Genomic DNA, 16,166 nt, shown 5'->3' with positions numbered 1-16,166 from the left:
TCACTAAAGCCAAATACTTCTTGGTTTGTTCTTAGCTCTCTTTCCTGATATCTTTTCTACAACATGTTAGGTTTTGCAAACACAACTCTACCACACACGTCACAGTAACAAACAACACTGGCCTAAAACCCGCAGGTAAGGAAAACACAGACACTCCTTCACACACCAAGCGACTCCTTGTGTTCATTGACGGTTTACAAACGATCCTTCCTTTCTTTATAGCCTCTATCATTGGTATTGTCTGGGAGGGAGACACTGATTTGCCGCGGCCGGTTTAATTCTCTCATTATGAGTTCAGAAGGGGAAAAGAGGCACAGGGAGGGATGGAGGAGGGATGCAGGGGTGAAGGCTCAGAGGCACAATGTGCCACAGAGAGCAGAACCCGACTTATAATGGAGCGAATCCATCAGTCTCTCCCCCTTCGTCTCCGTCTGTCTCTCGTCATCCATCCACAAGCTTTTACCGAACTTTAGATGGAAGTCATTTTGAAACACTTCGAGAGAAAAGTGGCTCTGAGGAAATGCAAAGACAGAAAATGGAAGTACGAGCAGTGTTGACCCTGCCATAATGTCATGAAGTCTGGTAGGGGGGAGGGAGACAAATAGAGAGGCTGAAAAGAAAGGCAGAGAGAGAAAAAGAGAGCTGGAGCAGGGGAGGACAAAAAAACAAAAGGGAAGTCAGCGAGAAGCATACACTAAGAGACATGCAGTGAGAGAGGCGGTGGTTAGATCAGCCTTTCCTCCTCTCTGGATGGACCCGGCAGCACCGTAGAGCTGTTAGTGTGCTTATTTCCAACCACAAGGTTGCTGTGACCTAACTTAGGCTCCGGCTTCTAAAATCCCATTCACTCTCCGAGCCCCCGAAAACTCTCTCCAGCATCGGCTACGGCTCATTGCTCTCATCATTGGTTCAATTTCGCAAGCATATGCATGTGTGTGCAATGAGAAAAAGGAAAGAAAGAGGAAAAAAACATCTATGCACTCCCTTTAGGGTATTTCAAAGAAACCCCTGCCCTCTCCTAGAGATACTCCTGGGTCTTCAAGACTGTTGGCTCAGTGTTCAATCACTACAACAACCTCACCTTAACAACAATGACTCCAGTAACCTTGGCCATCTATTAGCCTGTCTAAGAACAAAAGCTCCTTCCACGGGGAGCCATTAGACGAATATAGCTCTGGGAAGGGAAGTATCCAATACACCAGATGGGCTGCACTTTGTACCAGCTCCAGGGCTGGAGAGTAAGTCTCTCAGAGACCATTTTTGAGAAGGAAAAATTTGGCTAAATCAGCAAAACCCATGGAAAATGCTCAGCTTCGACGCTGGAGTCGATCCACTACTGCAGGTTGACACTGATTATTGCCCAAAGCCTGGCCGATATATGTAAACGCCAGTGTGCTTCACAATTTTAACCGACCGTTATCACATTTAATCTATTTTAAAGGTATCTATCAAAATCACAAGTTGTTTGTTGAATAGTGCATTAATACACGAGAGGCTCAAACTGGAGCCAGTTGGCAGCGTAAAACAATCGTGAAACATCAGTCTGTAATGAAGTTGTGCTTTTATGAGATCAGCTCCCACCTGAAAGTCCTGCCGAATATAAAAGTTGCAAAATTATAGGAAACAATTCACTTTTCCCAAGCCTCTACCGTATTATTTCAATATGAACTGCTTTCCACTGAGATTTTTATATGTTGGATAAAGAGCACTGACCCGAGCATCTGTGCAAGTGGGTCTGATGCTGTAAGTGTCAGAGATGAGGGGAATTAAAACAATATATCTCATTTGCCATCGACGAACCTGTCGGGGAGGATGGAGACAACGTCAGACAAAAAGATGTCAGACGGCTCCGAGCCCAGTCCTGGGTTGTGAATTTACATCTATTATATATAAGCGGGGCGAAGCTGAGGTTTGTGAGCCAGCTAGTCCTGACTATCAGTCATAGCTAAGGACATGTCACCTGTCTGTTCCGTCCCGTATGGTTTCCCTTGACTAACGCTACAGCTGTACCTCCTGGCTACAGAGCAGAGAACAGCACTGTGTTTGTGTTTGTGTGCATGTGTATGTGTATGTGTGCGTGCACGTGTGCGTGGGCACATACACACTTATCTGTCCGACAAGTGTTTCTGAAAAAGCACGGTGAAGTGTGTCCACTGCAGCTGCACTTGCACGTGTTTATATCTGTAACTGTGTGTGTGCATCAGTTTGTATGACCTGCAGGACTTTGTGTGAATACCTGAGCAGGTATGTGTGTTGAATCTGTGCGTATTCTGTGCAGTGAGCGTCATATTTGTTTGTGTACCAGTATACATGTGTGTTTATCCGTGACTGTCTCTGTGTGTGTGAGTCTCCGTTTGTCTCATGAAGCTGAACCAGGGAACTGAATGTCTAAGTGTGTGTGTGTGTGTGTGTGTGTGTGTGTGTGTGTGTGCGTGTGTGCGTGCGTGCGCTTTAGTCTCACACGGGGAGAAACCAGGGGGACGGCTGTGGTGAGAGAGCTATGGTGTAACACCTTGTTAATGTGACAGACACAGTAAAACAGTCACCGAGGGAATGAGCCGTCGTTGTCTACTTTGCTCGATAACTTGACAGATACAAGAAGAAGCAGCAGTTCGGTTTGTTAATCTGCTCTCGATTCCAGTTTCCAACACACCCCACTCAGACAAGTACCTGGCACACAGCTCAGGAATCACTATTTCATTAAGTGGAGTTTCACTATTATCATTGCTGTGAAGTTCTAAGAAGACTTGATTACAAAGACTGTCATGGGAAGTAGAGTCACTGTTAAGGGACAAACTTAGGTCTCAAAAATGTCTGGCGAGGCATCTATCGATGCCGAGGGACACACAGCTATGTTGGAGGAGTGCCAGCACAAAAAGGGACTTTCAAGCTAAATCTCTTCATCAGTGACGGGGAAAAAAATTCACTTTTTTTATTATTATTATTATTTCCCTTTTTGTGGAACGTGTGGCTCTCAACTAATGGGTTTTGAAATCTAAAGATTTCTAATGTGGAGCTTTTATTCTGAAGAACAAACATTTCCCAATTTACAGGGTGCTAGCCGTTTGCTGCCGCGTTGTCATGACACTAAAGTCGAAGCATCACTAGTTAGCTCTCCAAGCATTTGCAAACAGTTTTAAGGTTCAGATAAGTCTGCCTCTTTATTTCATTTTTCATATAGTAAATATTCCATTTTTGAAATTTGATGAGCATTACCGGTTTTAACCTGTTTGAAAAGCATATATGCCTGTAATTAGAAATATGACCGACTTATATTTCATTGGGTTTTGAACTCTGGTTACACTTTTGTTAAACTTTTTTTGTTTATTTCATGTTTTTAACAGTGCATGTGGGCATTGTGTGTTACTTTAACTGTGAAATACATTTAATGGCTCAAAAATGATGATGCAAAATCGTGACTAAGGAAAAATGTAGGTCCTGAGGTTGACAATGCTTTTTTTAAGTGGATGGAATTTGTTGAGTCCAAATTTACTGCACACGTGAGTCGTTCTCTTCTCAAGTGATTATCAAATAGTATTTTTGCTTGAAATGCTCATTACTAGCTAGCATTAGCATGCTAGTCATTTCTAATTAACACTAATTAAAAGGTCTAACTGACACTGATGGAGATGTTGGGATTTCCTTGCTTGATTTAATTGATCTGTGTTTCTATATTTCAACTCACTCCAATTCTACTTTCTACCTTTTTTTTTTTTTTTTTACTTTACTTTAAAATCGTTGTGCATCACGGTCCCACAAGTTTGCAATCACAAAACAACACGAGGAGGTGCCGTCATCACGTCCAGACACGGGCAGTAATTATATATTCTACCATACTTACAAAAAACATAATTTAAAAAAAGTATCAAATCACTTAATAAACTGCAAAGCAAACAATTAGTTCTAACAGCAGGTGGTTGATTACGAACCAAGTGGACACATTCAAAACTTGAATTGATGATGTACAAGATTAAAAGTCAGGGGAACACAGAAGTTATTAACAATCTGTAACACATTTCGCAGCAGTCCCTCTGATAGCTGATGAGACAATTTACTCAAAACTACATATCAACGTTGTGGACAGAAATGGAAAACTAGGCGATACTGATGATGAGGTATTAATGCAAAGATGAACAACTGTATAATTATTTCAGAGCTTTATTTGTTCCCTCACTTAAGTGAACTTTTAACTTCCTCTTCTGTCCATGCCTTCATTGTACTGTTTATATTTCAATTAAATAATGATCACATATTTATGATGTCTAGTGTTTTTTTTAATATAAACATAACATGTCCTACTGAAAAGTTTTGCCTGGTAAACAAAGGGCAACGTGAGTGTACCTGATAGACGTGGTAGGCGTTGGCAGCTCTGCCCTGCAGGAACACAGAGGGGATCCACACGTTGATGAGAGCACGATGAGCCCTGTGTGACACAAACAACAAACCGTCCCCACCGCCGTTATCATTATCATCATCATCATCATTATCATTATCACCGGCAGCAGCAACATCAACAGTGTGGCGGCACGACGCTCGGACAACCAAAGCAGATTACAGTTCACTCTGGTAAAACACTTCAAAATCTAAATTGGTCGTGAACTCGGAGGGGAAAGAAATGACCTTGAGCAGCTTTTCTCACAGGTAAACATGAGAGGGAATAACTTGTTATAACTTGGTGTAAGATATTTCCCATGGATGAGATGTAGCTTACTGCAAGAGAACAGTAGAAAACAATTCACATTTAAAAAAAAAAAAAAAAAAAAAAAAAGATGGGAGGGTGAAGAAGGACAGCCATGGTCGATGGAGAGAGTAACAGAGGAAAAATAACAGAGAAATATTCTTACGTCTCAAAATCTGACAGGCTGGGGTCATCTGACGTCTGGCTTAAATCACCTGGAACCTGGAAAAATGAGAGAGAGGGAGATCGCTCGAGAGTGAGAAAGAGGCAAAAGAAAGAGATTCTCATATCATACCCAACATATACATGTGGTGACCGATATGCCAGTGATTCCTGACCAAAGCTATTTGTACTCCAGCGGATGTTTCTCCAGCTGCCCACGGGTAATTGGAGAAACTGACTCATCTAATTAAAAATACTTTGAAAAAAATATACCTACATACTTGTCTTAAGGAGGAAAATAGCGAATGAGATTACAAATGGATGGGATGCTGTATAATGTCACAATAACCAGTAAATGATTAGCTATGCGCCCACTGCACAGCACACACCTACAGTTGAACTGGTCAGCTAAAAGTAGTGGTACTTTTTGAAATAGCGAGATACAAGTAAGTTATTGTCACAGTAATAAATAAACAACTGAAATAGTTATCTTAGTAGTGTAGTGGTTGGTTAATAGTACCAAATAAACAGTTGAAATAGTCATATATATGACTACAAGTCAATGTAATGTCCTCTGAAGTGATGGAAACATGATAGTGTGTGTCTGTGTGTGTTTCCGCCCAATCTCTCTCACCCAAAACTTGTCTGCTCCTCAGCTCTCCCAGAGGGGCTTTCTAAACCTGGGCTAAAACACTGTAACAACAGCCCCTGCAGTTGGGTCTCCAGCCTCCAGGCTTTGATCAAACCCTCCAACACTCGCACACAAACACAACACACAAACACAACACACAAACACAACACACACAAAAGTAAAAGAAGAATGAGACAGAGAAAGGGAGGCAGGGAGCTACAGAGGCAGGAAAGTGACCCAGCTCTTAGAAGTTGGAAGCATGCAGCAATCAGGAACCAGAGATGGACCCCCCCCTCCCTCTCCCACACACACACACACACACACACACACAGAGAGAGTGAGCAGTCCAGCAGAGCAGGGCTGAAGCTGAGGGATAAGAGGTCCTATCTTCAGCCTAGGGCTCCCTTCACTGCAGCTGTATCTACTCACACGGTGGGCAGTGTGTTGAGTGTGTGTGTGTGTGTGTGTGTGTGTGTGTGTGTGTGTGTGTGTGTGTGTGTGTGTGTGTGTGTGTGTGTGTGTGTGTGTGTGTGTGTGTGTGTGTGTGTGTGTGTGTGTGTGTGTGTGTGCGCGCGTGTGGGTGCGTGTGCGTGTGGCCAAACTGCTTAAAGCTCTCCTGAGCGTGACCAGATGTTGGCATTTTGTGGGTTTTTTGTTATTGTGGAGGATAACTTTTGAAAGTACTGAGAACAAGTAGTGCGGTTGAAATACCCTCAAACAGGACAAATGGATGGTTAGCATTAGCATTGATCAAAAAGAGCAGAAAAATCAAATCTCATCGACAGAAAAGGGGAAAGATGTGAGCGCTGGTTTACATATTATCTATAGGAATACAGGAATTTCATACAGTAGATTATAACTTGAAGGAAGAGGCAGCTTTTGGCAGACATTGACCGAAAAGAAATGAACAAAGGACCAGGAGCACAAAACAAACAGGAAGTGGAGATGAAACTCAAACAAAATTACTGAGAGGAGAGTCGGGGAAAATGTCAGGGTGGCAGAGAGGGGGAACAAAGAGAAAAAACCTGCAGAGAAATCAGATGAGAAGTGGAGGCTTTATTGTGTGTGTGTGTGTGTGTGTGTGTGTGTGTGTGTGTGTGTGTGTGTGTGTGTGTGTGTGTGTGTGTGTGTGTGTGTGTGTGTGTGTGTGTGTGTGTGTGTGTGTGTGTGTGTGTGTGCGTGTGTTCAGTCACTCACCGGTCCTCTCAGGTCAATGAGTTCCTGTCTCATCTGGACAATGAGGTGGTCTTTGGCCATGAGGGAACGGTACAGGCGCTCATTAAACTCGATCAACTCCCCGTGCATCTCGGCCACCTGCAGCACACACACACACACACACACACACACACACAGGACAGAGGATCAAAACACACAAAAGGGGCTTTTAAATTAATCACTCTAATACAAGTCACGATTGTGTAAAAAACATTTTTTTTATAATAATAATGCACGATATAGAATTATGTAAATCTGTGTGAGTGTGAGAAAATTCAAAGAATTCTTTGCTGCATTTAAACACACAAAAGATGAAAGCCGTCCAGGTGAGACATAATGAATGTTGACAGCAGGACAGATTCTGGGAAACAGTCAAACAGAGATGGGAGGGATGGAGGGGGGGAAACCAGTTCACAGCCGACTCCTTCCAGCATGCTATTCAATTGTCATCAGCTCTAACTAACCTTGACGTGGTGTTATTCACATCTGTGTGCCTGTGTGTTCATGCAAATGTTGCCGTGTGTGTGTGTGTGTGTGTGTGTGTGTGTGTGTGTGTGTGTGTGTGTGTGTGTGTGTGTGTGTGTGTGTGTGTGTGTGTGTGTGTGTGTGTGTCTGTGTGTGTCTGTGTGTGTTCGTTCCCCCGGCCCGTCTGCCTAACCAGGCTGGACAGTGTAGACAGGTCTCTGTCAGGAGACTGACAGCTGTGACACACACTGTGCTGCATGGAGGACACCTGCTGTCACGGCCGCTTCGCCGCAGCGTCGTCGCCGGCTGACAGGTGAGCTGAGCATCACTGCTGCTCCAACACCGACCCCTCATACATTAACTTATTCACATCCCATTAAGGAGCCCACACAGCGCCATAAAGAGGAGCCGAGGTCTCTTGTGTAATAACAACAGGAGTGTTGACGGTCGTATTAAACTGGAAGACAATTTCACTGAATACTTAACAAAATAGATTTCTGTTATCATACTAGTGTGTATGTACAAATTAAATGTGACCACATTGAAAAAAGTAACAGGAAAAATCAGCAGTATGGTTTCAAACAAAGGCTACATTGAAAGCAGCACGAATTTAACATCACTATATACTGCATACCCCCAAAAAAACTTTTATCCAACTGACATTAAGACTATTTCAGCTTTATTCTTAGTCCGAATGACACTAAAACAACATCAGTTCACCATTTCTCATCTAACATAAGAACCACCGAGGATAGAGATATGGCCATTTCACTTCCAGTTTATTCACAAACTTAAAGGACCGGTTCATATATTTTCATGTCTATGTTTTTTGCTAATTCCTGGTCGGGAGAAATTCCAATAAAAATGTCTCTGCTGGTTGCTTGGTAACCTCCTGGTGCTGACTAGACAGGAAGTAAACACAACCAGCGAAGAAAAAGTCCCAACACGTGAATGCCTGAAAAACTGCAGCCGATAGTTCGGCTTTGTAAATTGCATGACTTCCTGTATCCGTTTCAAATTAAAATCCCTATAGTGTTTGATACATGGTCCAGCCATATTTTTTTAGTTTTTAGTTTTTAGTCATTGTAATTTCCTCTGAGGAGAACTGTGGAATATATCTTTATTTGCACAGTACAAGGATTGGGGATTTCCCCCCATTCATTACACTGAAACCACACTGGGAAGAAATCTCTTCACAGCTATTATGGCCAGGTGGAACAATAACAGCAACCATCACCTGCCTTTATTTTCATCTGTCTGTATAGACATATGAATGTTGTTGTAAGACCAACTTGAAGAACTGTGAGCCTCTCCTTTAGGGTGGATAACAGTCGCTGCCCTCTGGACGTGGTGCTGCAGCATAGTTACAAGTGAACACGTTTAATGAAAGTTTTAAAATGCCATAAAATGTACTGTTCAGTTGCCATGGCAACCACATCACCCTCCTCCTTAAAAAAAAAAACACAGAAAGCAAGGCTGCAGTAGAGTAGATGTGTTCTGCCTCTGGGACAAATAACCAAAAAACTCTCCTTGATCTTCAAATCCGACCGCCTCCTATCGGGCCAAACAATGACATTTTAAAAGACAACATGATGAAGAGATCTGGGAACATAAATTTGATTTACAAAATAACATGTCAATGACAGTAAACTTTTGGATAAGTGCAAATGTGGAGCATAAAAAAATGATTGTTATTTAAGGAGTAATAAAAAAGATGGTCCAAATGGGTTTACAGGTTTGGTCTTGACAACACTGAATCAGAGGTCGGCAGTGTGTTTGACTTAAAATGTAATCGGAAGAAAATCCTAAAACCACCTGATACTGCAAATACTTGTAGTGCACCATTAATGTCTGTATTTAATCAAACATAAAAGGTGTAAAAGCTTTTTAAACAGGCAAATAAATGCACGTTATATTTGCATTATCAGAATGCAGACAGCCTGAAAGGACAAAGAAAGGACGCTAAATATATTGGACATAGCAGACAATTTCAATTAACTGTGTTCAGCAGACAGAATCTGAGTCAAATTGAAGATTTTACTTAATGTGTTGCATTAAATGGCTTTAGTACAAACCCAGTCACAGGAAACATAACTAATCATATCACAAATAACAACCACCATTGTCTATATAATAAAACACGTGAATAGATGCTCCTGAAAATAATGCTTTCAGCAATTTCTGTCTTCAACAATAGCTGCGATGATGAAAGAAAGTTTCACCAAGGAGTCTTTGATTTGTGTGTCTGTCTTTGTTTTTTGACAGTGGTGCTTAACCGAAGCTCAAAAGTTATGAAGTGAATAACAATGTCTGTCTCCTCAGGCAGGCTGTTAAATCTCTCCACTGTCAAATAGAACCTGAGCTCTGCAGGCGGTAATCCATCCACAGTGGAAAATAAACAAGTTGCAAAAAGTCTGGGAGCTCTGGACAGCCTTCGAACCCCTCGCAGCTGATTTGAGCAATAATCATTTTAACACTTGTTGAAAAATAATGGAAAACAACAGACTTCTTTGACTTCAAGGACGACACATCAGAAATATGGGTTTTGCTCTGCCGAGACCGTTTTGGGCTCCGCTGATACTCTGTTTTATTCAAACAGGTACACCGGTGTGCTCAGTCAATAGATAAATGTCTCTAAACAACTGAGACAGGAGAAATCACAAGATCAGATATGGCCACAAAGCAATAAAACACAGCTGATGGTAATCTGTGAACATAAAACATAACTGACTGCAGCTCAAAAATTAATCCCAGAACCGTCAATGTATCAGTCTGTATCCTCAAAAAACCTTCATGTTGTTTCAAAAAACTCATCAGAATGAGCTGAAGACACAAAACAATGTTTTATTAATAATAATAATAATAATAATAATAATAATAACGATATACATATAAAATCAATGTAATGTGCTCTCTCCTGTTGAACCTGGTTATGAGTCTTGCTGCGGCATTTTGAATAAACTGGAGCTCATTTATGTTAAGTTGGGTTAAGCAGGAGTACAGTGCATTGCAGTTATCGAACCGGAGGGAAATTAATGCATGGATTAGCGTTTCTAAATTATTGGGAGACAGAAACGACCTGATTTCTGAGATTTTCCTCAGTTGGAAAAAGCACAAATGAATAACCGAGTTGATGTGCTGGTCGACGTTGAGGTGGGAATCAAAGATTATTCCAGGGTTTCTGCAGGAGCTAGTAATATTTGCTGAGAATAAATCGAGATCTGAGTCTGGGCCCGTAAAGACTAAAGATAAAATGAGACATAAACACACTTTGCTCATGTTTAGTCCAGGTCCAACAGTCACACGTCACCTCCTGTTGTTTTCCACTCAGGGAAGAGTAAGAGGACACCTGTGTTTACACCCTGAAACCCTTTCGGCTGTCACACCAGCCATTCATCACCTTTATTTATTTAGCCTCCAACTCTTAAATAGGACATTATAAAAGACGGAATTAATTTTAAGCGTGAAGAAATCCAATTAATTCTCAGTGAGAGGGAGTTAATAAGTTCGTCATTCTCTGGCCGTGCATGTGTGTGTTACAGTATTGTGTAGGGTATTGTAGTGTATGTGACTGCACGTGTGAATGTGCATGTGACAGTGTGCATGCTTATTTGACACACCAAACGGTGGTCTATATTAAGCACTGGCTGTGTGGCTGTGTGCGAGCGTTGCCAATTTGTTTAAACAGTTAATCTTTTCTACTGTTATTAATGCAGGCTCATTTGGATGCACAGCCAGGTTCCAGTATTCATTCACAGATTTTTGGCGCTCGCGTGCAAATGCACTCTCTATAGATGACCTTTTTCTGGACAAGGCCACCCAAAGGCTCGCTTCAGGCCTGAATCAGCCGGTAAGCATCTGCAGTACGACGATTAATTAGTGGTTCCAGAATTCTCGTGCACATAACAAAATTAATCAAATTAAAGAGACCACTGCAGCACAAATTGGTTTTAGAGAATTCAAAAGCAAAAAGACGTCATCAGAACGACAAGTTTAATTGCACAAATGAATTAAATATAAACAACGAATACAAAAAGATAACATGACAGACGAGGACATAAACTGGATTCAGAGAATGCGGCATGTAAATAAAAATTTATGAGCAAACTATAAGATAAGTTCGAACAGGAATCCAGAGTGGTGCACTGTAGAATGTAGCTATACAGTTCTTTATGAGGTTGTTTTTTTTCTCCTGACACAACCTTAGCAGTAAGTTGTTGGAAGCTGATGGACTGGCGGACAATTTTCTTTAAGGCACGAAAGGTTGAAGTTTTAAATCTTTTCTGTGTGGAACCGTAAAAACATCACAAAAAACTTGACAGCTCAACAAGTCATCAAAGCAGAAGCCTGACAGGCTGATGTTGTCCGCTTGGGGCTACAGCCCAGCTACAGTCTTTAAGCCCTGGCTGTATGGCTCATATAGGCAGCTCCCAAGGCTAGCCAACGATCAAAGTTAAAGACCAAAAGTGACCAGTGTGTGCTGCAGTGCCCTGCCTGAGGAGCTGAGGCAAGCAGCACCAACAATGTTTACCAATGACTGTAACCAGTGTTTCTGCAGTCCTCTGTGAACAGCATCTTTCCCTGCTCCAGACCTGAATGGTACGCTGGAAGTTTTTTGTCCACTAGCAGTGCTTTGAAACAATGATTTGATGAGTGGACTCCATAAACTGTATATAATAATAGACCAAGTCTCCGGGTCTGAAAAGTGAAACCAGTGCAATACCACTAGGGGCCACTAGGGGCCTGGCTTTGAGAAAACTCTGGCTCAATATAGGCTCCCATTCAAAAAGCACCAACTTCTCTCAACTTCTTTTTTTCCACACATCATTATGGTGTCATCAGTGTTCTGGTGGTTCTTCTGAAAATAATTAAATAATTTATTAGGTATTAGGCTTCAAAGAGAGGTATATTTGGTGGTGTGCCTGAATTTGACTGACAGGTTGCCGCTTAAGTTGGGAGAGCATAAAAACCTCAGTTCCTCATCAATTGACAACCTATCATGACATCACCCATTGGCTTGTCAACTGCCGTTTTAAAGCCTCAAGTTCGCCATTACGGCCGTCACCATCTTGGTTTTTCGGTGTCAGAAGTGAACATAATTGAACGAGCTAGGGAGGAGCAAGCAGTATATCTGACTGGGAACCCGAGTCTATTGAAACCAGAGCTTACAAAGCTTACAAAGTAAATAGAATCCAGTGTTTACTTTTGTTGTAAGAGTCTGGACCAATATGATAAATCACACACTGTGGGAAAAAAATATTTGATTTCACCCCACAGAACAGCTTCAATGCCTACATTTAAATGAATCCTTCATCTTTTATGTATGGCTGCAGGAACAAATATGGACACACTTTGTAAGAAATGAGACAGATTTTCTCAGCTTGCATTAGCTACAATGTTGATAATGATTAATCTGCGATGTGTTGCATGCTTAGAGTGATTGTATCTAATACGAGATCGGGTTTACGACATAATGTGACTTCATTAAAGGACAAAAGAAGAGCAGTGATGCAGAGACTTGTTTGCTATCAGACACTTGTCAGGCCAGCAGGGTTGGTTTAATATGATGCAACTGTCGGCACCGCAGGAGTCGTCACAGCTAACTGCCACCCAAGTGATGCTGACCACGTAAACATTCACTGTTACTTTGTTCAAAGGCACAAAGTAGCACACACAGACAGGCACACACACAATCTCAAGGAGGAGGATAACGCCCTGTTTTCCATCGCTGCTCTCCTCTCACATCTTTAAAGAATCTCTCTGTGCCTCTTCCTCTCCCCCAGTGTGTGATCTGATGTGAGCGGCGCCAAGCTGAGCTGGCCTCAATAAATTAAAAAAAAAAGGCTAAGAAACCCCTGGCAGAGCTGAAAACCCCCCAAAATAGAGACAGAGAAAAGGGAGCGAGGGCGGCAGTTGGTATTGCTGACCCGAAACCTAATAACCTTAATTTAGATGGGGTACATAACGATGAATGGGGTGGAGAAAAATGAGGCCAAGAGGAGCGAGAGAATATGAAAACTCATCAGGACGAGAGGGGAGGATGGGAGGGCTGATATCAGTGCAGAGAGGTCGGTAAGAGTACAGAGGTAATGTTTACCTGCACAGAGTTTACATTCTTTATACAACCTAAGTAGTGCAGTTCACACAAACACTTGTACAACAATCCAGCTATGCTCTTGAGTTATGTTTCAGTTAAAGTGTAGCAAAGCTTTTGGGAGAATTATTTTCGCTTTATTATGCAACTCTGTTGCTTCTCATCTTAGAAGGTTTTTGAATTTCAATAAATATATCCTTTGTAGTAGCAGCTATGGTGTAGGCCTGAAGGATTCCATCAAGGGCTCCATGTCTGGACTCAAAACAGGCTGCACTGCGATTAAGTACCCAGATATGTCCATTCTTTTTATTCTTGATGATAGGTGGGGTTTTGATGAAGAGCAGGCCCGTGAGGTCGAGTGGCAGGAGCACATGAATGCTTTGATTATTGAAGATACAGAAGCATTTGTTGCATCCTGCTGTGCGTATAGACTTTGGTTAAAGGCTGCTTCAGTAATTTCAAAATGAACCCAATCAGCATTGACCCCCATGTACACCAAACCTCTACCACCTCCACGACGACATTTAGGAACAAACTCTTCACTTCAACGCTATCGCACCTCCAGCACTGGTCGCTGATTGGTCTGCCCTTCAGAGCAACTGAGCAAATGTTAATGTGAACAGTGTCTAGGCTATAATCACAACAGACAGAAGCTGAGGAATAGTGTGGCGTAGCCAAACTAGTAGCAAAGACCAGACATGCGAACAAACTCTTCGACCTCCATAAAACGGTGACCAATACTCCGAATTACTGAAAGCCAGACATGCACATCATCTATTCTGATTTAGTATTCCTTCTCATTTCTTTCCTCTTATACTCTATTCCATAACTCATCTCCAGGTTTTCATTTGTTCCCCCAAATACAGGCCAAAAGTCTAATCTAATTCTTTCTGATGTAAAAATATTTCATGTAATACTTCTTCTAGTGAGATCCTGACCATTTGTCTGCTTTTCCAATTTATCTGAAACATTTCTGTAAGAATGACATTTTTACATCTTCAGGATATTTTATCAGGTGCTGTGATGTTAGATAAAACCTAATGGCAGGCAGTTCCTAGTATTCATATGACAACTAGGCTGATTTCATAGTGGGCAGGACACCTCCAGTTGAAAGGAAGATTGTTTGATCTTTTTTTTATTCACGCAAATTTCAATCAAAGGGTCATTTAAACATCTTAACCCCGGCTGAAACCTCAACCACAATATGGCTGGAACTGGGTTACTTTGTAAATATAAATGCGGCGTGTGTCTCTATCTATGCCTCTGACTCACTTCAGCACAGCTGCTCATAAACAGGAAGGGACTCGGCTGAGAGACGGGAAAAAGAAAAAAAATGGAAAAAAACCAGAAGAAAAAGTGTGAGAGAGGACCAATATAGACATCACAAGCTGTGCTGTCCACTCTCAACTGAGGTGGAAAAAAATATACAAAAAGAGATAGAGACGAGTTAAAAAGTGGGAGCGCATGAGAGCGGCAGATGGACCAATAAAAAAAGAGAGAACCGGGAGTTTATAGAAAAAGGCTAAATGTGGCCCGCGGTACAGACGCCGGTCTTTGTCACTGCAGCGTCACACAGCCAGCTGCGTGAGCACTCGGATCACACATTTTTATGTGTTGTGTAGTATTATGACTTTGAAACACGACAGTGGTGACAATGTCAAAGTACAGTCTGTCAGCTTTAATTCTGGGGGTGTTATCATCACATGCGGATGAGCATTCAGTGAATGTTCTTCCCTTCTACGGGTGCCAAAAGTATCTGGACAGATTAAGTTCAGGTTTACATTTGTAAAGTTACTTTCACTATCAAAAGAAAAACATTTTAATATACACAGACAGGACTTTGCCGGGATGAAGATAGCGGATTAAAAGACACTCAGCTGGTAGTTATGGATTATTGCAGCACATGGGGAAGGTTTTCACTTATTTGTGCACGTCGGTGACTGTCAAAGACTGATTTATGTTTGTTGTGCTGTGGAAAAAGCAGCAGAAGTACCTATATGAGAAATGTAGAGGGGTTGTAGTATGTATACATATTATGTATTTGAAGTGTTTAAAGAGTTGTGTCCCTCTTTTAGCCCCTCTAAAATCTAAAACAGAAAAGTGTAAGAAATGGATTCAAAATGTATTGATCTGATATATCATATTTAGCAGAAGTTGCATGACCTTCTAATTTGCTTACTACCTACAGAAGCAACTCAGCATTACTTACTCTTTTAGTCAGTGATTAAAGGTTATGTTTTATAAAAAAAATTTTAAAAAAAAGGCCCCTTTAAAACTTGGACCTCCTTTGTGTAGTACTTCCCCAGGGGTTTATTGCTGACGTCATGTGCCAAACACATCATTTAAGGTCTTTATATGAATGTATTTGTGAGTCTTTTTTATGCAAGCATTAAAAAAAAACATTTTGAGAGCAAATTTCTCTGCAATCATAGATCAAGTTTGTAAGTACACAGCAAATTCACATCTTTGGAATAAACTCTCTCTGAGTTCAAATGAACTATTTTTGCTTGTACATGTGAGACCATCGAATTCACCAATAAGCAGAGTGGAAGCAACTCTTTTCTTGGAGTTCATTTTTAACACTTTTCAGGAGTTGAACTAGAACTCCTTGGGAGTTAAAACTCGACTCCCATGAACAGTAAATTTTACTTTAACCTTGACTTGTTTGAATGTGAACTTTTTCAGTGTTAACAGTCAACACTTAAAAGTGTATATTGTTTGATTTTAATGGCGTTAAAAGTTCTATCACACCATAAAGGTTTTAGGTAAGGCTGACAACAAGATAACAACATATTCATTACAAATTTATATTTACCAATTATATGCAGTGTGATTATATGCAGTGTGCAACAATTACTGCTGCATGAAAACTTTGTGAAACAAGTTGCAAACTAGCCAATGTATAAGTGCCACTGTGATTG

General features: G+C 41.3%; 1 protein-coding gene across 1 annotated transcript in view; it reads right to left on the bottom strand.

Annotated features, from left to right (window-relative positions):
• The window catches only part of snx29 (sorting nexin 29), a 147,606-nt gene that overhangs the window by 49,388 nt on the left and 82,052 nt on the right, over positions 1 to 16,166 (bottom strand). The window contains exons 16-18 of the mRNA XM_069691296.1: positions 6,669 to 6,785; positions 4,845 to 4,900; positions 4,342 to 4,423 (exon numbers count right to left, since the gene is read on the bottom strand). Coding sequence (XP_069547397.1) covers positions 4,342 to 4,423; positions 4,845 to 4,900; positions 6,669 to 6,785 — 255 coding nt within the window. The remainder of the gene's footprint in view (positions 1 to 4,341; positions 4,424 to 4,844; positions 4,901 to 6,668; positions 6,786 to 16,166) is intronic.

This window comes from Brachyistius frenatus, unplaced genomic scaffold (genome assembly GCF_029030835.1).
Source record: "Brachyistius frenatus isolate BFR_SWC_R1_liver_20210118 unplaced genomic scaffold, ASM2903083v1 Contig_11, whole genome shotgun sequence".
NCBI classification, from domain to species: domain Eukaryota; kingdom Metazoa; phylum Chordata; class Actinopteri; family Embiotocidae; genus Brachyistius; species Brachyistius frenatus.
Note: the sequence above shows the minus strand (reverse complement) of the source record. Positions and strands in the feature narration are given on the sequence as shown.